A 25,476-nucleotide genomic window follows, 5' to 3' on the forward strand; every position below is an offset into this window, starting at 1 on the left:
ATGAGTTTTTGATTTAATTTGTTTGCATAGTTGATCTTTGGTCTTTGGACACCTTTGCATTCTTAAAGATTACTAAGGACATTAAAAAGCTTTGTTTGTATGAATTATATATGTTTATATTTACCACATTAAAATTCAAAGCAGGAATATAAAAGAATATGCAAGTAAGCATTCCATTAATTTGTACCCCCTGGAACAGATTGATGGTTAAAAGGCAAAAAACCTTAGTAATATATATTTTTAAAGATTTATTTTATTTATTTTTGCATGAAAGAGCTGGGGTGTAAGCCAGAGGTGCGGGGGAGGGATGAGAGAATTCACCAGAGACAGAGTGGGGAACAGAACAGGCAGGTTGATAGAAATGCACTGCTGAGGGGAGCAGCAGGCGAGTCAGGAGAAGTCTGCTGTGCCATGTGAGTTAGCTCCTTGGCTGGGGATTGAACTGTGCCGCAGTGGCTGGTGATAGTTTTGTGGTGCTGAGACTTAACCCCTTGCACCACCAGGGAGGCCCAAAACTTAGTAATATTGTGAAACTAATATTTACTTTGCAGACCCATTATAAGGATCTTGAGGATCCCATATCATGCCTTGATAGCTATTAAGCTGGAGAACATGACCTGTTTATGTTGACTTTGGCAATTGTTTCTTTTGCAACTGTAAGTGGTAGGACTGGGGATTAACAAATAAAGGAATTAAAACTAGATTACTGCCACCGAGTAGTAAATGGTCCAAAAAATATAAGTTACCTACTGATGTATAAACTTCTTTCATCATCGTGGATTTGAAAGGAGTTGGTTTCCATTTCTGAATTATAAATAAAATTGTTTGGAAGTGGATAGTGATGGGATTTGAATAAATTCTGGTGTTTTTATTGATTGAATTATACATTTCATACATTTGGAAGCTCTTACAGACAAGTGTGTTGTATTTTTGAGCATATATACTGTTGATTTTGGCCATCTGGTCCTGAATCCACCTTTTCTTACTCAGCACATACCACTGCCTGCCATGGAGTGTAAAGTGCTAAATCTTTATGTTTTCAACTAGTTTGCAGCCGGTGACAGGCATGCTGCCCAGGCTCTGCCAATTGGACACTTCCACTGAGTTTCCAGGGCAGCAACTAGTGTTGGTGGTGGAAGCTGCAGACTCTTCTACCTGTCAGGCCTGTGCAGCTGTGATTTGAGGTGATGCTACTGGCTATGTAGCTGCCAGACCTCATTTTCCTGGCTTTTCTGGAAATTTGTGATTGCTTCATTATCCTGTGAATTCAAGAGGGCCTTTGCTTACAACTAAAATGTTGATGGATACATTCTCTAATGTAACCTCTCTCAAAGTATTGCTTGAAACCCCCATGGGCCAAATCACCTGGGCCACATGCTAATAGTCAGTGCCAGTTACTGGGCTTCAAACTGATGGATTCAGAATCCTTTGTGGCTGAGTGCCAGGAACCTGCCTTTTAAATAAATCTCAGGTTTATATGATTTTTGGGCACAGTAAACTTTAAGAACTGCTGTTCTCACATTTCCAACTTTTAAAATCATTTGTTCTCTTTTTAAGGATCTTAGCAACCTCTGAAAGAAATAATTTTAGATTTTTTGCAAGACCCTAGTCAATGACTTGCTAGTGTTTCTTGGTCTCCTTTTTCTCCTACTCTGCCCGAAATTCCCCATAAGCCTTTTTTTTTTTTTTTTTAAGATTTATTTATTTATGCATACAAGAGCTGTGGTGTAAGCCATAGGTGGGGCGGGGCGGTGAGAGGATTCACCAGAGACAGAGCGGGAATCAGAACAGGCAGATCTACTGAAATACACTGCTGAGGGGAGCAGCGGAGAGACAGGAGAGGTTTGCTGTGCCATGTGGGTTAGCTGTCAGGCTGGGGATAGAACTTGTGCTGCAGTGGCTGGCGATAGCTTAATAGTGCTGAGACTTAACCCCTGGCACCACCAGGGAGGCCCCCATAAGCCATTTTGTTCTATTTATTTTTTATCTTTTTTTTTTTTTTCTTGTTAATTTCTTCTCACTGAGAAGTAGAAATTCCTGAAATGGGGCTGCTAATATTCAGTGGTACCAGAATTAGTTCAGGTTTTAAACTCTACTCCTGGTCATTTTTCTTGGGTATTTCCACAATCTGCAAGCTCAGATATCAATGTTTAGTCCAGGGATTAGTTGGAGAGGGTGAAAGGAAAGCCTAGATGTGACAAGTGACTTTCCAAGAAGGGTTTTTCAACCATGGATTCAGGCCAGAAAATAGCATGGAAGGGTTGAGTGATCTATTTCTGATATTTCTGGGTTCACAGGATGTTAGGACTTGAAAGAATAAGCTTAACTCCTTCATTTCATAAATGAAGGAATCAAGATGTTGGTGTTATGTAAATGATTAGTGGAATATAAAGGCTGGTGTAAATTTAGACAATGTGGAAAATGGTGATACAGAGCTTGACTGAAATTGGCATGTAAAGGAAGGAGGCCCTTCATTGAGTGGCTATTTGAACTGAGCATATCAGCTTAACATCTCTGATTCTCAGTATCCTCAGTTGCAAAATAAAAATTCTACTAAAAGCTAACATTTATATAATATTGACTATTGCTAGGAACTATTCTAAGCACTTTATTTGCTAACTCATTTAATCCACCCCACAACCATATGACATGAGTACTGTTATTTCATTTTCCTGCAATTATGGAACTCATGGTGCCTAAGTCTTCTAGGCCAGCAGGAGAGTATCCCCTTCTTTGAAGGGTCTCACCTGATTAGGTCACACTTACCCAGGATAACCTACTTCTTCATTAATGTATATCAACTAATTAGAAGTCTTAATACATCTATAAAATCTACTCATCCTTACCTCATGATGTAACACATGGGAATAATATCTCTGTTCTCTATTACACTTTACTGATTAGAAGCCAATTGTAGGTCTTGTCCACACTCAAAGTGAGGAGATGACAGGTCTATGGATGCCAAAGAGGAGAACTACCTTAGAAGTTTGCCTTCCACAGCTAATAAGTTTTAGTTTAAGCCCAGACTGACTCAGGGCTAAGAGTCCATGGCCCCAGAGTTGATCTTTCTCCTTTTGCAGAAGGTAAACCCACTTCATAACCTTGCATAGACTCCTAAGTAAGATAACACCCAGCAGACTCATACTGGGTATTAGACGATTATTCTCTTCATACCTTCATGTTTAAAGGTCATTTTAAGAAACCGTATCCACCTGCAGCTTTGTGTGTTCACGAAGAGATTTCCAGCAGTTTGTTTAAAAAAAAAAATAAGATCGTATAAGTTATTTCAACTCATAGTCTTCTGAGGCAGAAAGAACCCTAGGGATTGGGATTTGAAACTTGAGTTCACAAAAAATAATGTTAGTTTTGCTTTTTATCTTTGAAACAGATGAAGTGATTGAGAAGAAAGAGTAAACAACTTCATTTCATAGACAGGACACCATGGACCAGCCATTTACTGTCAACACTCTGGTAGGTAGCACCAACTGATCTTTTACATATGGCCATTAGTTAAAACGCAAAAAAGAAGAACAGAAACAGGCCAAATAATGAAATGAGTCATGGTTGCTTCAAGAAATTTAGTACTTATAGTTTTTCAACCATCTGTGTGGTGCTTTCCTTGAAGGAAGTGACTAATGAAGCCATCTTCACTAGAATTAAAATAATTTTTTCCACAAAAGTGTGAAATTTTAATTTATCTGGCCAGAATCCAGGAGTGCAGTCCCTCAGCAGAGCTCCAGAGAGGATTTCAGATTTTGCTGCAGGTACCTCAGCCTCTTTGTGCGTCAGCTTCTTTTCAGACACAAATGACCTTGTACTGAAATGGCCAAGAAAAAGCATTTTATGCTTCCTAGCTAGGTGTGGTTTAGGGATCCTTGTATAACATGTTGCTTACTTGACACTTGTTTTTCTCACTTCTTCCTCTTATGGTCCAATATGACGCACTTTTTCTGGCTCCATCTTAGAAGGAACAACAGGCAAGTGGAGAAATAATAGACACCTTGGAATCACATGGGCTTATTCTTTGTCTCACATCTGTCTCTTGAGAGTTGATATAGGCACATGATATCATGTGTGTGCCCCTGATTTTCTCATTTGTGCCTTATAAAATTGGAAACAATATTTATAATATTCCCAGATAGCTAGGGTTCCTGGACCTAATTTCAATGAAGGTATGTGTGCACGTGTGTGTGCATGTAGACTTCTTGACATCACACACAACTAGGAGGGTGTCTGAGAACTCAATTCAGCTCAATTTGGACACTGTCTACACAGCGATGGCATTAGATACTGCAGGTAAAGGGCTCACTTTTCCCTTCTAGACTGCCCTTCTTTCATATGCTAGTCACAAACCCCAGCAGTTACCTGTGCTCCTGATTGACTACAGACTGGAGGTCCCCACAACTTCCTGCTCAGATTTCAGGTACCCAAAAGGAGCTCAGATTGTCACATGTGTGTCTGACCAACTGGCTATACATCAGAGATTCCCAGCACAACCTCCTCAAGTTCAGTTAATGTACTAGAGCAGGTCACAGAATTCGGGAAACCAGTTTACTCACTAGATCACTGATTATTTTAAAGGAAATGACTTGGGAACAGCCAGTTGGAGGAAATGTAGAGAAAGGCATACATTTCTCCGCAAATCTCATGTGTACCTGCCCTGGAGCTCTCTGAAGCCCCTTCCTCTTGGGTCTTTATAAAGGCTTCATTACAAAGATGTAATTAATGAACTCATTGACCATTAGCTATTGATTCTAACTCCAGTCCCTCTCTTAGAGGCCTGGGGGTGGGACTGGAAGTTCCAACCCACCAATCACATGGTTGGTTCTTCAGGCAAACAACCCCCATCTTTAGTTGCCTTCTAAAAATACACCTTTTCACTAACACAACAAGAGGTGCTTTTATCATGCTCAACAATCAGAAAATTCCAGAGCTGACATGCTGATTTGAAGGAAATAGAAGTCATTTATGGCTGTCCACAATGACCCTCTTTAGTACCCGTCCATTCACTGTGACCCTGTGAATTGTCTTGAGAGAGCAGTATATTGAATACCCTACACACACAGAGCCTCACACCAGAGCTTGAAGAAAAAGGTCTGGTTTTTGCTCTGAAATTTTAGGTTAGGACTCAAACATGTCTCTCTACCAGAAAAGTCCCTCACAGATGCTTAGTTGCTGAAAGGGTATGTTTCAGTAGAGTTATAGGAACTTGCTCACTTTCTAACCCTGTGTTGTCAGCCCAAGGCTGTCCCATTTCCATTTCTGCAGAGGAAAGACTAATCCTTTTTTTTTTTATTCATTTTTATTTATTTATACAAGCACTGGGCACAGTCAGAAGCACGGGAGGGTGAGAGAATTCACCAGAGCCAGAGTGGGGAGCAGAGGAGGCAGAAGGACTGAAGTACACTGCTGAGGGGAGCAGCGGGTGGCAGGAGAGGTCTGCGCGCCATGTGGGACCCTCCTCCGGTGGCTGGGGAGCAGCCGGGGATCAAACCAGCGCTGTAGAGGCTGTGGGCAGCTTCGCAACCCAGCACTCAACCGCTGCGCCACCGAGGAGGCCCGGAAAGACTAATCCTTATGGAGTGCTTATGTGTTTTTTAGAACATTTTATAGGAACTACTGAAATTTTAGTTGGCTTATCAATGTGAAATAAACATGAAGGCTTTTGCATATGGAAAACTTGTGTTTTTGTCCAAGTCGCTCATATGCAAATGTAACATTATAGCTTAATAAAGACTTAAATGTCTGAAATCAATTTATATCTGGGAAGGATAGGACCTCAGTAAAGGAAAATGAAATCTTATTTTAATCTTCAGGTTAAAGATAGTCTAATTATAATCATGTTGCTCCCTTTTCTCTCTTCTTCCTTTATTTGATACATTTACTGATTATCTGACTTGGAGAGAATGTGCTAGAGTCCAGGGAACACAGATTAATAGGAAGTGATTCCATTCCCTCAAAAGGAGTCCATAAGCAGGCAAAATCACTTGTGTGCAAATAATTACAATTCAGCATGGACTGTATGTTAATAAAATACAGAGAAGGCTGGCAATTTTGAAATTGCCCTGACTTCCATGGTTTTATCCGGTCATTTTCGGATGTCATTGAAACATTCGTCTGTGGTGGCAGAACACTATTGTCACTTAGCGCTATTGAGTTCTGCTGTTCAGTGTGGTTAAGGTCAGCGATGTGCTGCTGTGGGGTCTTCTCAGATGGAAACGCCAGTGTGTCCTGGAAACACCATTATGTTTCATGATGTTATCAGGTGGAAACACCAGAGCCAAGAGTCAGAGTTCCTCAGCTCCATCCCTGCCTCTGGTGTGGAGACACTTCCAACAGTTTCTCTGAAATGAGAAAGTCAGAGATTAGAAGAGCAGGGCAGCACAGCTGGGAGAGAAGGAAGCAGGCTGTCATTTAAGATAAAATCACTCAAGAATGGCCTGCACAGGGATGCTGTCACCTCTCTGATCTCAGAATTCTGGACCAAGTGAGAACAGATTTAAAGTGCCGGATGAGGATCGAAATCAAGTATGCCCTTCATTATTGTCACTTGGACTTGGAGAATGTGGGAGTTGGTACATCTTCTTAATCCTCCTCCTCTAAAGTGACTTGGCTTAAATGCCCACTCACAGAGAGATGGCTAGGGATCTTAGGGCAGGGCAGGCCAGGTCAGGGTTGAGGGGTATCCACATTGCTTTAGGCCGAGTCAAAAGAGTAATAGAAGGTGAACAAGGCATGGCCTACTTCTAATTTAGTGGGACCTTGAGATTCAAGTTTCTGGCTCCCTGATTATATATTAAAGTTTTAGAAACAAGAATCATCCCAGGTCCCGAGGGTTCTATCTGCTATAAAATTAATACCAAAGTAGAGCAGCTGGCCTTGAAAAATCTGCATATCACTACACCCCACTCCTGAAGGTTGGCTTATTAATTCATTGCCAGAATAAATTGATTTCATTTTTAGCTCTCTACCAACCTTAATCAAATGCTCTGTCCACACTGTAGTCAGACTCACAACTTACCCTGGACTGAATGAGGGTGACTTGAGAAGCTAAATTTGCTCTGGGCTAACTACATTTATGGAGCAGTAAAGAAGGATACAATGGTTTAAAGCAGTGCTTCTCAAATTGTACCTGTCTAATTGCCTGGAGGAACACCCTCCCACATCTGGGAGACTCTGAGTCTGTAAATATGTAAAGCCTGTTAGGAATTTGCCTTTTTTTTTTAATTTTTTTGCATTTTCATGTTCATAACATGAACATGCCTTTTGAGATGCAAAGATTTCCAATATTTTTATTATTTATTCTCTTACATCATTGTTAATTTTTGGACAATATTCAAAACCCTCCCAAAAACAAAAGCCCAGGACCAGATGGTTTCACAAGCAAGTTCTACCAAACATTCAAAGATGAACTAATGCCTACCCTTCAAAAACTTTCAAAAAATTGAGAAAGAAGAAATAATTACCATTTTACAAGGTCAACATCACACAAATGCCAAAACCAAACAAAGACAACCCAAAAAAAGAAAACCAGAGGCCATTTACCCTAAATCCTCAATAAAATCTTAGCAAACTGAGTCCAACAATGCACCAAAAGGATTACACATCATGACCAAATGGAATTTATTCCAGGGACACAAGGATGGTTCAGCATCCGGAAATCAATTAATGTAAGTCATCATATCAACAAAAAGAAAAATAAAAGCCATGTGATCATATCAATAGATACTGAGAAAGCATTTGATAAAGTCCAACATCCATTTATGATGAAGGCCCTCGAATAACATGGGATAAGGGGAGTATATATTGGGGGTGGGACATGGAAGAGACCTGTGGAGTCAAGAAACGTAGAAACATTTGGAAGAGACACTTGAGGAGGCTGATAATAGCAGCTGTTAACTTGTTATTTGATTTTGCTCCTTTCCTTCCAGACTTGCCTGGTCCCTTCTACCCCTTTCCTATGGGTCCCCACCCAAAGGTATCTCAGACTGTGGCAAGCTTTTGGGCTTCAGCGGCCCCCCCTTTGGGCCAGGCCTGTTTAGCTGGACATTTGCCTACAAGGGGATGTTTCACTGGAAAATTACATCCATTAGGTGTTTCACTGGGAAACTATATCCCTTCTCTTCTTCCCTCTCTATGTACAATCATTCTGTTAAATATCTTTCACATTAGGGATATGCTTTGTTTTCATGTGGTGAACGGAAGAATCCCTTTGGAGCACACAAGTTTGAGTGCCCCGGGGTGCCCCTCAGTCTGCCTGCTAACATATACTCGGGAATAGAATTGAATTCTTACAGAAACTTTAAATCTAAGCTGCCTCTTGGAGATCCTTCAGAGGAGGAAGACTTGAGTCCTACCTTTATAGGCATCCATCACTTTGCCTGCTTCACTTGGCCCATAATGAAAACAGGAGCATATATAGCTCAATGATATTTTACTTAAAATGAGCTAGAACATTTGCAAACTCAGGAACTGCCACATATTTGCACCTGAAACTTAAAAGAGCTCTTATCCCAGTAAAAATAAATGTTTACTTTGGAGATATGTGTTAAGTATATAGATCACATGTTTAAGCAAAAATATTTCACTTTAAGTTACTATTAACTTATGAAATGATTTCCATAGGTATTCATGTTAAATATAATACAGAAAATGCATCCATAATTTTAATCATAATCAGAAACTCAAATTTTTCTCTGCAGAAAAAGTTAGCTGCTATGCCTGACCATACGGATGTCTCCTTGAGTCCAGAAGAGCGAGTCCGCGCTCTGAGCAAGCTGGGTTGTAATATTAGTATTAGCGAAGACATCACCCCACGCTGCTACTTTCGATCTGGAGTAGAAATGGAAAGGATGGCATGTGTGTATTTAGAAGAAGGAAACTTGGAAAATGCCTTTGTTCTCTACAATAAATTTATAACGTAAGTCTTCAATTTGGATGAGAGGAGTGTTTCATATCCAGACCAATTTTACAATCTGCAGAAACATGAAATGCTTTTAAATTACCAAGCAATGTACTCAAAGGCACCCCTACGTCCTCTCTGAAGTTTAGGGATGGGAAGATGGTCGGGGTCGGGAGGGAATCGGGGTTATGGGGCCCCGCTCAGCAGGCTGACACCATAAACTACAGGTCTCTCTTTAACACTCTACAAATAAAATGTCTTGTTCTGGGGCCTCCCTGGTGGCGCAAGGGGTTAAGATGCAACCTATGAAGCTGTCTGCAGCCACTGTAGCATGAGTGCAATCCCCAGCCAGGGAGCAACCCACATGGCACAGCAGACCTCTCCAGTCTCGCCTGCTGCTCCCCTAGGCAGTGTATTCCAGTCAGTCTGCCTGTTCTGTTCCCCGCTCTGTCTCTGGTGAATCCTCTCACCCCCCACACCTTTGGCCTATACCCCAGTTCTTGTATGCATAAATAAATAAATTTAAAAAAAAAAGTCTCCTGCCTCCCCGGTGGCGCAGCGGTTGAGCACTGGGTTGCGAAGCTGCCCGTGGCCTCTGCAGCGCGGTTCAATCCCCGGCTGCTCCCCGGCCACCGGAGGAGGGTCCCACATGGCGCGCAGACCTCTTCTGCCACCCGCTGCTCCCCTCAGCAGTGTGCTTCGGTCCTCCTGCCTGCTCTGCTCCCCGGCTCTGGCTCTGGTGAATTCTCTCACCCTCCCGTGCTTCTGACTGTACCCAGTGCTTGTATAAATAAATAAATAAATCTTTAAAAAAAAAAAAGTCTCATTCCATGCCACCTCCCTGTGTAGAAATGTCAGATTTATCAGAGCAGGAGTCACATTGCAGCTTCACTGATAACATCTGCAATCCATTAGCATTTTCAAAAATCGATTTAAACAACTGTGAGTGGAGGATAAGTTGACAATCAGGAAGGGTCTGATTCAGAGATGGAATAGAACAGTCAGCTGCACATCGTAGTTAGTGGTTCCTTAATTTTTATTTTTTTAAAGATGTATTTATTTATGCTTGCAATAACTGGGGTACAGGCCAGAGGTGCAGGGGGTGAGAGGATTCCCCAGGGACAGAGTGGGGAATAGAACAGGCAGATTGACTGAAATACACTGCTGAGGGAAGCAGCGAGTGAGACAGGAGAGGTCTGCTGCACCATGTGGCTTAGCTCCCTGCCCTGCCGAGATCAAACTCGCTGCAGAGGCTGCAGATAGCTTCACAGTGCTGTGCTTTAACCCCTTGTGCCACCAGGGAGGCCAGTTAGTGGTTCTTTTATTTTTTATTTTTTTCATAAAATAAATTGTTTTTTATTTTTTTATTTTTAAGTTAATTTTTTTATATTTTATATATATATATTTTTTTTTACGTCATTGTTCACTTTTAAGCAATATTTGTTTCTCCCCACCCCCTCAGGTGGAGTCCCCATAGAGTTTCCTTCACCAATGCACCTGTGCACCATCACCTCAGCCCCTGTGCTCCTCCCTCCCTCCCTCTGATCCCTCTCCCGCCTCCTCCCCTGCAGTATGTCTCTGATTTATATTTGTCCATTTTTGCTTTGTTGTGTTTTGTACTGTTATTATTTTTTTACACTGATGTCTTATTTGGTTCCCCTGTATTCCTCCTATAAGTGAAACTATCCTATATTTTTCTTTTTCATTCTGGCTTATTTCACTGAGCATAATTCCTTCTAGTTCCATCCATGTTGCTGCGAATGGCATGAATTTATCTTTTTTGATTGCTGAATAATATTCTGTTGTGTATATATACCACATCTTCTTGATCCAGTCATCTATTTTGGCGCATTTGGATTGAGGCCCATTAGTGGTTCTTTCGAAGGCATCTTATTTAACAGTGTATTAGTGCAGTGTGTATAAGAACTTTCAAAATGTTGAGTGGAAGTGGCATATCAAAACAGCCACATGAAGATATATTTTGCTTTGATAGATTTTTTTTTTTTTTAAGATTTATTTATTTATTTATACAAGCACTGGGTAGAGTCAGAAGCGCAGGAGGGTGAGAGAATTCACCAGAGCCAGAGCGGGGAACAGAACAGGCAGACCAACGAAATACACTGCTGAGGGGAGCAGCGGGTGGCAGGAGAGGTCTGTGCGCCATGTGGGACCCTCCTCCGGTGGCCGGGGAGCAGCCAGGGATCGAACCGACGCTGCAGAGGCCGCGGGCAGCTTCGCAACCCAGCGCTCAACCGCTGCGCCACCGGGGAGGCCCTTGATAGATATTTGTTAATAAGATTTCCTAGTTTAAGAATTAGCAGAAATGGGATTTAGAATTTCCATACCAATTTCCCAGCTTACTGGTTGGGAGGATTGCCTGTTACCAATAATTGTTTAATTTGAAGTGAATCCCTTATTCTGGTTTTAATTGGAAGTCATTTTCATTTAATTGAAAATCATTTCATTAGTTCAGTTGGGGATTTAACTAGAGAACATTTGAGAAGTTGAAAAGATATACTGTTTTAAAAACTGTAGTCAGTGTGTACCACAAGTGAAATTAACAACGATTTATATTGGTATACAAATTGGGCTCTGCATTTTATTTAAGATAATTAACTTCTTGCAAATTTAGACAATTAAGTTAAGCAACCAGGACCTGATAAAGACCAAAGCCATACAGTCTATTTAGAGAGCTTGGTGAACTTAACCCTCTTAATCTCAGTGCTTAGTTTGCTGAGATTACCTACCCAGCAATGCCAAACTCATACCAACCTTTGACAGAAAGGATACAGGTTAAATAAAAAATTATTAAACATGTCATTTTTGAAAAGTGTCTCTCTCATTCTCATTTTAGAAATCATCATTGAACTTTTAACTTTTTAATCATATAATGCTGAGGACGTGTTTTTTTCTTTCCGCAGCTTGTTTGTAGAAAAACTTCCCAGCCATCGAGATTACCAGCAATGTGCAGTACCGGAAAAGCAGGATATTATGAAGGTATTGGGGGGTTGATATTCCCCTAAAGAACCGAATACTTTTGTTTTTTTTTTTATCATATTAGCCTAATAGGTCAATAAAGTATTTAGTGTGTGCACTGAAATGGGCCTGAGAAAAAGGGATACGTCTGAAATGTTTTATTAATCATCAATCTTTGCTCTGTCTTATATATTCAGATATCTTTACCTGAGAGTATATCCTTCTAAATTGTATTTTTAAATGTTTTTATGTAATTGTCTTAAGTAGTTTGGGTTGATCTTATAATGAAGTCAAAGTAGTGTGTACAAAGCCAACCACAGCCTGAAATTTTAAATAACTCTTGAAAAATATTTTATCTCAGTAAAGGCTCTTCTACCACTTATGTCAGGCCAGAGGCTGCCTATAAGCAGAACTCAGATTTTGTCAAGTGGCCATCCTATCTCCTTAATTTCTACACACCCTTATCTAAAGAATCATTCATTATTATGCCTTTGTATAGTATTTCCCTGCAATTTGCTCTTTCATTCAACCTCAGAGAATTCTGTATGGAATCCAAAGGTCCAGGCTACCAGTATGACTCTTTTATTTAGGGTTATTCTTATTTTCAACTTGTAGGAGAAAATTCTTTAAAAATATATACATTTTCTTGTTTATGCTTGTTGAATAAGTGGGTGGGTGGGTGGATGGATGATAAAGGATTAAAAGATTGCAAGTTCAGTGAAAGAGCCTATCTAGAGTCAGAAGACTGGAATTCTAGTCCTAACTGGGCCACTAGCTAGTTGGAACTCCCTAGGCTTTGTTTCCTCATCTCTAAAAAAGGGGCAGGGTGGTGCTTGGATTTTCACCCACTATGGCAGATTTCCACCCACTATAGCAGATTTCCTAGCTTTTCCTACCAATAGAATTACCAGGGAAGTTGTTTGAGATCCAGATTCCCCCATTCCTTTACTAAGCATTTTGATTCAAAGGATCTGGGATTTGGCCTGGAAATCTATATATTTTTTTAAAAGTGCAACAGCTGTCTTTTACACTCTATCCAGTATAAGAATTTGTACCTGCCATGCTCTCTGATCTGCCTTCAGACTGTGATGCCTCATTATTTATGTACTGTGAAATGTGTAGTTAGAAACTCACTACCAAAAATGGGGCACTTGTCTAAACAAAATGCTTATCTTACCAGTGAAGTCAAGAAAGGTCTTTCAAAAGGGATAGTTCTTTGCCCTCCCAATTAAGGCATTATATCTTGGAGCCTAGAAAAGTGAGTTTTATTTTTCCACCATCACCTTTGGTTACTTGTGTCTTAACTTCTGATATACATACCAGCTGTTTTTCTTTCTCAGCTGATGATTTGAAAGACTATACTGAAAATCCTACTAATCAATGTGTATATATATATATTTTTAAAAGAAACTGAAGGAGATTGCATTCCCAAGGACAGATGAATTGAAAAAGGACCTTTTAAAGAAATATAACGTAGAATACCAAGAATATTTGCAAAGCAAAGTAAGTTCAATTGGTACATTTATTTCATGACTGTTTTCTATGCAAATATTTTTTATTTCATTTTCATATGATGGGTTTTTCAAATGTCACATGTATTTAAATTAAATATTAAAGATACAGCAATAAAAAAAATTCATGTTGATGTTCAGGTGAAGCATTTGCAACAAAGATGTGGTATTTTTATTTTCCTGCAACATCTAATAAAGTGATGGCTTAGAAAGTAGATTTCCGATAGTGATTCAAATAGAGAGTTTTGGCCATCACTTGCCAATGTAACCTTGAGTCCCAGGCCAGTTCTTTGCCAATGAATAAAGGCAGTAGGAAGTAGGGAGAGAAGTATATGGTTTCTGATATATCTAATTATGTAAGCCTTGAAATTGTAAATTAGATTCTTAAGTATTACAGTTAATATTACATTGAGATGGAAGAATAACTAATCATATGAGACAAATGTAATTGTATCACCAAGAGGTGATAGTTTCTGGACTGCTATTAAATAAAGAGTGAAATGATCATAATATCTAAGAGATGGAAAGGCTATGAAAGTAGAAATTGATCAGTCTAAGGATTCTTAAGTTCAAAACATGAATTCTTAATGTTGATGACATTGTGATAAAGGTTGTTTTGCTTTTTTTTGTTATTTGTTTTTGTGTTTATTTGCTTTAGAAGTTGTCACCTTTACTGATTCTTTTTTTAGTTCAGTCTCACTGACTCTAAACATACTTAGCTCTACTTTCCATGGGCATAAACCACAAGTCAGGTTTGATAGAGGTGCTTTAACTAAGTGGTAAAAAAGTATTGAAATCAGGGGCCTCCCTGGTGGCACAAGAGGTTAAGACGCAGCACTATGAAGCTATCCACAGCCACTGCAGCACAAGTTCGATCCCCAGCCAGGGAGCTGACCTATCTGGCGCAGCAGAGCTTTCCTGTCTCACCCGCTGTCCCCCTCAGCAGTGTATTTCAGTCAGTTTACCTGTTCTACTCCTCACTCTGTCTCTGGTGAATGCTCTCACCGCCCACACCTCTGGCCTGTACCCCATACTCTTATATGCATAAATAAGTAAATCTTAAAAAAAAAAAAGTATCAAAATCAAAAGTTCCCCTTAAGTGTAAATATTAATAACTTGATTTGAACTCTGAAGGCTAGAAATGACCTTGGGGGCTCAGACAAAGAATAGTAGGGAGAGAAAAGCCCAGTGCAGACTCCCTTCCCCACTCAGTTTTGTGTGTGGTTGTCTCCTGGGACCACCTCAGCAGCTGTTGTGCTGTCCGCATTCAGTGATACCCATTAGGTCACAGTCCCCAGTTTATGACATGTTGCCATCTCTAGGGGGACTTGGTGGCAACCTGTATTCCTACAGGAGCTGAATAGACACACCAGTTCTTGCTACAGGAGCACCAATGTTGTCCTTGACTTAGAAATGCAGAATCTCGGATCCAACTCCAGCCCTGCCATAGGAAAACGTGTCCTGTAGCAAGCCGGGATGATGGTGTGTTTATCAAAGTGCTGCTGAAAACTGGGCTCCCAACCCACCTCTTTCCAAAAGTCTCGTTTTCATCGAAATCATTTGGGAAACTTATTAAAAATTTCTATTCTCTGACCTAATAATGCTTGCATATTTTTGTTAAGACAGGTGAGCTTGGGAACCTTCATTTTTAATCAAACTCCTGGCTCATGATAGAGGTGATTGGGCCATGATTTTGAGAATTATTTCATAGTGAATCCTCCTTCTCCATAAAGTTCCAACTGTACGAGTTCTAGAGTCAAATGCAAAATGTTCCAGGGCAGCACTGTGCAAGGAGACTTCCTGTGATGGTGGCTATGGAGGCCACAGCCATGTGGCTTGCATGTGCTTAAACTGTGGCGAGCACGGCTGAGAAAATGATGCAGCAATGCAGGACTTGTCTTTCTGTCCCACCAGATAAGCCCTCCCATTTCCTTTATTTACCCTCTAGGCTTAACGAACTTTGTTTTCTTACATTCTGAGGAAAGAGAGCCTTGTTAGGAAGATCACATCTGAATTGCTGACACGAGGTGATAGCAAAAGCAAGCTGGCCTCAGCCGAAACCTCCAGACGCTTGTGTCTGAAGGATGGACAGGCTTATCCTTGCCCACTCCCCCTTCTTCTCCCTTGGAACTCTGGATAAATACCCCAACCCTCTGTCAAAGAGCAGGACGGTGGTCTTTCAGACACAAGTCTGCTGCCCTCCTCAGTTTGTCGACAAATCAAACTACCTTCCTTCTCCTCAAAATCGGTTTCCTTTGACTGGCTAAGGGAACCGAGACCGAATTCAGGATCAGAACTGAATTTCTAATTTTTTTATTTCATTTTAATTGATTTAAATATAAATTACTACATATGGCTAATGGCTACTCTATTGGACAGTGCAGTTTAGGCTGATAGAATCAATCCTAAGGTATTTTTTCCATATGATCTGGTTGGTCTGGCTGAGCATGACAACCTTGACCTTGATTTTCTAATATTTAAAAGAACAGGGGAATGGAGGGGACTTGATTGCCATGCCTAGCTCTCATCAAAATGAGTGAATTTAGAACTGCTGCCTTCATCAGATTAGCATTTTTCCAGTGCTGTTTCCATTGTGATTCCCTGGAGACATATTTCTATCTGAGCTATGTCTGTCTGAGAGAAGAGCAAAAGCATCTAATGTCAGTTTGATATTTCTGCCTGGGAAACTAACCTTTGATTCTGGCAACCACATTTTTTAGAACAAATATAAAGCCGAAATTCTCAAAAAACTGGAACATCAGAGACTGATAGAGGCTGAGAGGAAGCGGATCGCCCAGATGCGCCAGCAGCAGCTAGAATCAGAGCAGTTTCTGTTTTTCGAAGATCAACTTAAGAAGCAAGAATTAGCCCGGGGTCATATACCCAGCCAGGAAACCTCGGTGCTGTCAGAGCAGATTGATGGGAGTGCTTTGTCCTGTCTTTCCACGTGCCAGAACAATTCCTTGCTGAATATACTTGGAGATCAACCTAATAAAAGTGATGCAAGCGATCTGGCCAGCCACTCTCCTCCAGTCAACAGGGCCTTAAAGCCAGCTGCTACTCTAAGTGCTGTTCAGAGTAAGTGATGAAATGCACCCCTGCAAGACGCTAAGCTTATAGTCCAAGCTGTCCAAGCTCCTCTAGGAGTCTCATTTCATTGTCAGTTTTGGTGCATCATGTGGTGTGAACGACATAGCCAGTTTTCCAACACCAGCTGCCTTTTACTCTCTGTAACCAAGAAATTCAGATACCCTGATTTGCCCCATAGAACAGATGCTCTAATAAGCAATAAGCAGTAGACTTTGTTTTGTTGTGGCACAGAGATTTTAAGAGAGAAAAATTCCAAATATCTTTTCTTTCATGTATTTTAATCAGGAAATACATGAATCTTAAAGGTTAACAGTTAACACTAGAAAGAGAAGATGATGTTGAGAAAATTGTTCATCCAGAATATTCCTCAGTAATTTACATTGCAATGTGTAGCATTTCTCTGGCCTAGGAGGATCTCATACACGTAGGTAGTTAACAACCAAATGGATTATGTGTTTCTGCCAACAATTAGTGCTGATTTAGTACCCTAGATCAGTGCTGGCAAGTTGCCAAAATTAAATGGGGACTCTTCCTGGCAGATGTTATCAGATGGGATTTGTGCTCCCATTGATTTTAAAAGATAGGCAACCATTTTATAATCACTGCTAATTATTTCTGAAAATGTGTTGTCTTTAGTTAATGATCACCAACATCATAAAGATTTATGTAACAGATAGTAAACACCATAAAGAATCTTTATCTAAGATGTATTCTATACAGCCTATGGTTATTATATAAGTATATATGTTTTATGCATATATATGCTTTGTGCTAAAGAAAACACATACACACATGTAAATAGTTGACTAGCACACAAAAGCATAAAAGTGCTTATACCGCCTCATCTGTTCCTAATTTATATGCAAAGAATAATTTTACTTTCCTTCTCATAAGCATTTACCTTTATGTGTTTTAAGATAAAGTGTGGAAAGAGGACCACCTGATAATTTCATTTTTGATAGTGACATTGAACTGCAGTTGCTTGCCAAAACAGCTTTGAAGAATGGAGGAGGAGGTGGTGAGGTTTGTTTTTTAATCTTTTCTCCCTTTTCTGTCTCTTAGATTTAGTAGTTGAAGGACTGCGATGTGTGGTTTTATCAAGAGACCTTTCCCACAGATTTTTGTTGCTTGCAGAATCTAATACAGTGAGAGGAATAGAAACCTGTGGAATACTCTGTGGAAAACTGGTATGGTCTTTGTTTCATGTCCTTCTATAGGATTCTTTCAATAGCACTGGCTTTCTTGTTCTAAGCAGAGCAGAAAGCATCCTAAGATTTACAAATATTAGTAAATTAACTTGACAGATTAATTTAATAAAGCTATTGTCATTACTAATGAAATTATCATAGAAAAAAATGCATTGTAAAATTTCAAAAGCTTGTTGTAAAGCATTAATCCAGCCATAATTTTTATTTGTTTAGGAAAATGGTGGGGTTTCCAAAACCAGGTTTTCTAAATCAAATTCCTATTGCAATTGTTAGTTTCGCATACATTTATACCATTAAACCTACTTTTTAGGGCCTCCCCCGTGGCACAGCGGTTGAGCGCTGGGTTGCGAAGCTGCCTGCAGCCTCTGCAGCACTGGTTCTATCCCTGGCCAAGGGGCGAGGGTCCCACATGGTGCACAGACCTCTCCTGCCGCCCGCTGCTCCCCTCAGCAGTGTACTTCATTAGTCCGCCTGCTCTGCTCTCCCCTCTGGTTCTGGTGGATTCTCTAACCCTCCCGCGCTTCTGACTGTATCCAGTGCTTGTATAAATAAATCTTTAAAAATAAATAAGTAAATAAAATAAACCTACTTTTTAACCTATTGTTATTTAACAATAATCTGAGGTTTTGCCGAATTCTTTAGGTCAAGGCAGTGGCTTCAACTAACTGAAATCTTACAACACAGGTCATATTTAAATATGAAATATTTTATCAGAAATATGAAAGACGATGTCAAAATAGGAGATAGAATGAAGGTGTATTTAGTTTCCTTTTTTCAACAGAAATGAATGGTGTTCTTTGGATGTGTCCTTTACTATTTTCTCTTGGGTATCAATTTGTATTTTTGGATGCAGGATTATTTGTAGCCCTATATGTTTAGCTTGGGCACTGTTGTTTAACTGAATAATATGTTTTGCTCAATACATGTTCTCCTATTGTATTCTACTGCTGCATCTTTACTTTCCTCCAAGACAGAGAAGTAGTACAGGTGACAAGCACAGGAGAATGATCCACTTTCAGGGAACAGTGTACTGTGGCTGCTTCTCCCCAAGACCTTATGTTGGACTTAGTTGGATTGATTGATTGATTCCTTCATTTGACAGACTTTTACTAATTACCTATATGTGCCAGACACTGTGCTACGTCTTGGCATTCAGTAGCCTCCAACAGTCACAGCCCCTGGCCACAGGATGCTTATAAGATGCTTATGAAGATGCAGACATGACTAATTATCAATGGGCTGGGGGCTCTCAGTGGAAGTGTGGGATATCACGGGAATGTGTAATTGGGAAACTAAACTTGTCTTCAAGGATCTAGAAGGGTTTCCTGGAGAAGTGATGGTCATGCTGGGCTGGAAGAATATACAAAGTTAGCTAAGAAAGATGGACGTGGGATGGAGGGAGGAGTTGCAATATAGGCTGAAGGAAGATGAGAGGGGAAATGGCACCATGGAGGGCTAGAAGCAGCTCCCAGCACAGACGTCTTCTACCTGAGGATTTGACCACCTTCCACACTCCTCCTCCTTCAACTCTTATCTTTCACCTGAGTGTTGTCATTTGATTTTCCTTTCTCTTTATCTAATTTTGCAAGTTCAAAGCGTAACCTTAATTATGGAAAATTTCATTGAGTTCCTCCAATGGTAGAAAAAAGTCATATGTGTCAAAGCAAAACGTTTTTGTTAAAGACTGGTTTATTTATTCATACAGGAGTTGGGGTGTAGGCCAGAGGTATGGGAGGGTGAGAGGATTCCCCAGAGACAGAGTGGGGAACAGAACAGGTGGACTGACGGAAACACACTGCTGAGGGGAGCAGTGGGTGAGACTGGAGAGGTCTGCTGCGCCATGTGGGTCGGCTCCCGGGGAGCAAACTGCAGTGGCTGCTGATAGCTTCATAGTGCTGAGACTAAAACCCTTGTGCCAGCAGGGAGGCCCTCAAAGCAAAATATTATTAACAAAATAAAAACAAGACCATCAGCCTGCACAAACATTACAAATGTCCTTCAGTAACTCCAGAAAATCATTTGACTATAGTCTCCCGTCTCCCCTTCCCCTGCTACTATTTTATACTGGTGTTTCCCTTGCGAATGTGAAACATAAGACATTTATTAACTAAGCTTCCGTGGGCCAGCCTGGGATGCTAATTCCTACTTATGATAAATTTTCTGTTGTAAGAATGAGCTTCATGCTCCAGACAACAGCCAGAGTATTGGCACATAATACATTTTCAAGTTTGGGCTTTTTGAATTCCTTTTAAATTGTGATGGGGGCAGGAGGAGATATCAGTGGTGAGACACTTTCTGCCCCCACAGGAAAACATTGTGCTTTCTATTCATGTTCTGTTTTTCCTATCAGATGTTTTTTATTCTTTTTGCTACTTGTTTTTTAGACACATAATGAATTTACAATTACCCACGTAATCGTGCCAAGGCAGTCTGCGGGACCTGACTATTGTGACGTGGAGAATGTGGAGGAATTATTCAGTGTTCAAGATCAACACGGTCTTCTCACTCTGGGATGGATTCATGTACGTTTGACCTCTTGAGTCTCTTTATTCATTTGTGTTGTGTTGTTTTTCTCCTTGAGAAAATTTAGTTTCATTTAAATAGCTTATTTTTCATTTTTCAAGTGTAATAATGTCATCATATGTTCAAAGCATCTTCTTCAGTGCTAAGCCGTGAATAACTGTGTCAAATCTGGGTTTGGAGAGGGCAATATTAAGCTGTTTTCTACCATCGAAGTTAAAAGTGAGAGAAACATTTAGAAATTAGATGACTTGTTTTGATGATTTTAGGTAATATAATGGAGGCCTAATCAGACTCTCAATTGCTTTGACTACACAATTATTAATATTCTTTTTCCCTTTGCTATAGGGTCTAGATCAGATTATTTTAGGAAAATTTCTGAGAATGCTTGTTTTCTCCAGTTCTACTGAGGAATAATTAACATGTATAAGTAGGTTTAGCTCTCATCTCATATTGCTATAATAAAAAGAAAAACATTTTTCACTGTGATTATGAAATGTTATCATTTACTCTCTCAACAACTTCGCTGTGTATGATCCTCAGGTACTAGCCACAGTCACCATGTTGTACATTACATCTCTGGCACTTATTTATCTTATAACTGGAAGTTTGTATCTTTTCACACCTTCCTCCAGTTCCCTTACCCCTCCTCTTAAAAATACCTTCTTTCGACTTGTTTATACATGTCAGGTGAGAGCCATAATGTCCACTTCACCTCTACTGCTGGCATCAACTGTACATACAGTTAAGTGTAGGACCAAGGGGGGGAGGCCAGCAAAATCCACCTGGCCATTATAGGGGCAGGAAAGGGATTAGTAATCAAAAACATGAGTTTAAGTCAACTCTGCCAAGAATTCAATATAGAAATGTTGGCAAGTTCCTTAAGCAATCTGACTAACAGTGACCCTCGCAGCTGGGTCCAGGTGATGGTGAGTATTAAATGAGATTATATCAGTGAATTTTTTAGCACATATTTCTGGGATCTTAGAAAATTTTGGCTCATTGTTGTTGGTGATAGTATTCTATTTTCCTATCCATGGTGTACTCTGTCTGGTATTCAGTTTATACTTCTGGGTACTATTATAGGATGCTGGCCAAGATTTCCTGGACACTTCTGGGGACCTCCAAGAGCCCCTGAAGAGTGATAAGTGACCATTTTTAATTTTACTTGCTTTATAGAGAAGCATCAATTGGTTCAGGACACACACAAGCCAAGCATTTGGTGTTGGGTAATTTAAGAGAGTGGAGGAGGCTTTAGTTTTAGTTTCACCTATAAATTACGATGTGCCCTTGGTCAGGACTCACAGTTCCCTTATTTCAGGTTCCTTCATTAATCAGTTCCATTAATGAATTACTTCCCTTCCTCATGGGATTTGTGTGAACCATAGACAATAGGTATGAAAGCCCTTTGAAAAGCATAAACTGCCTTTCAAATGCAAGAAATTACTTGTAATAAATTTGCAAAACTTTCTTTATGTCCATTTGTTTTACTTAACAGTAGGTAATGTGCCTTACTCTTTGCTTAGAAATTGATGATTTCAAATACATTAATTTAATGTGACTTTTATGTAACAAGAATGTATAACAAAGCAAAAACAAAATTGTAGCAAATAAATTGAACATAAACTAAGGAAGAGTGACAGTGCATTTAATTGTACATGTTCAAAAGTCAGATTTAGTTTATCTTAGAAAACATTTTCCAAATTAAAGGCAGAAGTTTTTATCTTAAGACCTTTGTATATAATGAATGTATATAATGAAGTTAAGTATTTAATGAACTTGACATAATTGTAGACTTTTTTGACTTTGCTTTTTGTTTAATTTATTTTACCATATAGAACTCTATAAAGTTATGTTTCTAAACCTCAATGGTTGTAATGACTTTTGGTGATAATGCTATTGAGCATAATGACAGCAACAAATTCCAGAGTTAACTTTTTTCAGATATAAATGAGCCATTGGAAAGGAGAATTGAATCAGAATCAGACAGATCTGGATTTGTATTAAGTTTTCTCAGCTTAACTAGCCCTGTAACCTTCAGCAGATCACTTCCTATTCTGTTGAGCTCAGTTTCCTCATCTGTAAAATGGGGATAATAACACTTATCTTTTTGCTATAAAATTAAATGAGATGATTCATGGAAAGTGACAGTTCAATGCCTGGCACATTGTTCAGTTGCGTTAAATGGTGTCTCCTCTCGTGTCTTTGAGTCGTCGCCGTCATCATCATCATTTTTATTTTCATAGAGTGGGGAGTAGGAGAACTGTCCTCATCAGAGAAATAATTCCTTTTGGCAGAAATGAAGGGCTCAGAATCTCTTGTGGTGTGCATTCATTTTGAAAATAAATTAATAGTCATAATAATAAATTGTCTGTTGCCAGTCTGCTCACTGCCCCCAAGGCACTACAACTCCTAGGAACACGTATTACCTTCTCACCAAGGTCTGGAAAGCTCTCTGTACTTGTTGGAGTTTTTCACAAATTCAGATAAAGGGCAGCCAGATCCTCACATTTGTGCCCTCACTAAAAATTTGAGTTTTAAAAGTTAGGATAATTTCCTTTCCTCAGTCCTTCTAGAGCTTTGCAAACCAAGTTAAGAGTTATTTTTTTCCTATTGAACATGCATCTTTCTGTAGACAGATGTCCATGGAATTTACCTTCACTATGTTAAAGGGGAAAAGAATTTTATTTATTTTTTTGGTTTTTTAAAAATTGCATTATTTTTATTGAGGTAATGTTGGTTCATAATACTGCATAGGATTTCGGGGTACAGGTTCACACCTCCTCAGATGTCAGTCACCACACACACACCCCAAGATCTCATGACCCCCCACAATCCCTTGGGCCCCTCCCACCTTTACCCTCCACCCCATATGATCTGGTAGCCTCAATTCTTTAGTCATATTTCTAGGGTTTGTTTTGGTTTTATTTTTGTCTGTTTCTTTGTTTTATTTCTTTATATTCCACACATGAGTGATACATCTGAAATTCCCTTTTTTCTGTTTTATATAATAACCTCTAGTTCCACCCATAATGTCACAAATGGCAAGATTTCATCTTTTTATTTTATAGCTGAGTTGTATTTCATTGAATAAATATACCACATGTTCAAAGGGGAAAGGAATTTTAAAATCTTGGATTTCTTCAACAGGACTTCAGTATGTGTAAAAAGCATGAAATTATTTCTGTGGGCCAATGACTTTTAATTAATATAGCAACACTAACATAGCAGCAATAACATAGCAATCCTTTCTTTCTGTGTGCTAGGCACTGTTCTAAGAACTTTTATGTGAATTGTCTCATCTAATTTTCATAGGCATCCCATGAAGGAAATGGCTGTTATCCCTATTTTGCAATTGATCGAATGGGTCTGAGGAAGTAACCTTCACAGTTGCACACTGCTAGTGAGTAGTGAACCCAGAATTCAAACAGTGCAAGCCAATAACCTTAGTCTCACGATTAAAAGTCATGTTCCCTTTTCAAGGGTAATTATGACTTACTATGAATGTTAAAATCATGTGGATACATGTATTATTATATATTATTCATATTCAAATATGAACTTCTGATTCATCTTTTAAAAACACAAGTTTGTATGTAGGCAAAAAGCCTGGAATATACTTCTTTTTATGTATAATTGCTTCTGTGTATTCACTTGTGCAAGATGAGTCCTGAATACAGTCAACAACTTGGGGTCCACTGTCCATTTGTAGGGAGGTGATCCACCAAAGGGTAACAGCAACATGTGGGACTTTTAGTAAAAACTTTCTTTTGTGTCAGTGGTTTTGCATGTACACACCTCTGGGTTTCCACTCCCAGCTGTGTGACCCTGAGCATCAGGTTTTTTGTACACAAAATCAACATGATAATGGAAATAGCCCCTGCGTGAGTTGTAACCAATGAATGAGAATCTACTCCAAGTCTCTGGCAAATTAATTTCCAGTTCTGTCTTCCCCAATAAGCATAAAGTACATGAACATTCCCAGGAACCTCTTCTAAAAATCCTAGTTATTCCTGAGATACAGGAAAAAATTATGTCAGGAAGATGTTTTTAAAAGTTCTGGTTTGATTAATGATGGTGAAAAAGAAAAAGCAAACTAGTGTTTTCTCATAGAGTAGGCCACGGCCTAGACTAAGGCTCAGTGACCCTAATAAGTTTGTCCTCCTCTTCCTGCAGACCCATCCCACTCAACCTGTGTTCTTATCCAGCGTGGATCTTCACACTCACTGTTCCTATCAGCTCATGTTGCCAGAGGCAATTGCCATTGTTTGTTCACCAAAGCATAATGAGTAAGTGTAATGGTTAAAAATAGTAACTACTCCATGCATGGGTGAACTGGTGGTGGGAAATATTACAGGGATACACCTGAGAGGAGAAAGCAAACATTGTAGAAAAATGAACAGTGATGTAAAAAAAAAAAAAAAAAAAAAAATATATATATATATATATATATATATAAAGAATAGTAACTACTGAGAGCAGCCCAAGTGAAGGCTGTGCCTGGTACTGCAGGCTCAGGTGTGTTTGGGTATCCCAGGATCTTGGAAAAAAGAGATTGGTGCCAGCCAGCTCCCAAATACCTGTACCTGGGCAGTCCTTTTGCTTTTAAAGGTACTGTCTGTGGTAAAATTGCTGGTTTTTTCTCTCATTAGCATGATTTTAAAGTGGATAAACTGGATATTATTCCAGTTTGCCTTTTGAGATCTTTGCTCTACTGTGATACTTCCTTTTGTAGGAAATTTTCCAGCCTTAGCTTGTTTACCTCCAAAACATTTCTTGGTTAGGGACACAGTGTTTATTGCAGTGTGATTACCAGGAGAGGAGCCAGAGAATCTTATGTTGGAATCTTGGTTCCACCCACTAGTGGTGTGTCTAGCAGAATCCCTGACCTCTGTGACCCTCAGTTTCTTCATCCCAATGCCTGTCTACCACTGATTATGGTGAGAGTAAAACGAGATGATAGTGTTTGTAAAGGGCTCAGCAAAATACTTGGTACTGGAGCCAGCACTCGATAAATGTTTGCTGTTACTGTAAACACTATTAGCATCTTAGAAAAATCAGAACTGTCTTCCACCTATAATTTCCTCCCTTCCTCTTGGGAGGAAGAACTCATACAAAAGTTCAGCTGCCTTTTCCTCCTCACAATCCTGCAGGCACTTGGAAATAGTGTTGTCCTTCCTTCTAGGTCCTTGTAGGTGTCATGGCAAGATAGGTTTTAAAATGTCTATGGAATTCCTAGCTTATGGTTTCTTTGTCCATCCCATTTGAG

At 39.6% G+C, this 25,476-nt stretch overlaps 1 protein-coding gene across 4 annotated transcripts in view; it reads left to right on the forward strand.

The window, feature by feature from the left end:
* The window catches only part of STAMBPL1 (STAM binding protein like 1), a 51,385-nt gene that overhangs the window by 24,773 nt on the left and 1,136 nt on the right, over positions 1 to 25,476 (forward strand). For 2 of the 4 annotated variants that reach the window (XM_037497312.1, XM_054690641.1), the window contains exons 2-9: positions 3,389 to 3,471; positions 8,703 to 8,920; positions 11,824 to 11,899; positions 13,286 to 13,381; positions 16,110 to 16,467; positions 17,542 to 17,666; positions 20,072 to 20,209; positions 24,384 to 24,496. In XM_037497312.1, the coding sequence (XP_037353209.1) occupies positions 3,442 to 3,471; positions 8,703 to 8,920; positions 11,824 to 11,899; positions 13,286 to 13,381; positions 16,110 to 16,467; positions 17,542 to 17,666; positions 20,072 to 20,209; positions 24,384 to 24,496 (1,154 nt within the window). In that variant the 5' untranslated portion in view covers positions 3,389 to 3,441. The other 2 variants (XM_054690642.1, XM_037497313.2) reach the window with 2 other exon arrangements.

This window comes from Talpa occidentalis, unplaced genomic scaffold (genome assembly GCF_014898055.3).
Source record: "Talpa occidentalis isolate TD23 unplaced genomic scaffold, MPIMG_talOcc4v2.1 talOcc4.8, whole genome shotgun sequence".
NCBI classification, from domain to species: Eukaryota; Metazoa; Chordata; class Mammalia; order Eulipotyphla; family Talpidae; genus Talpa; species Talpa occidentalis.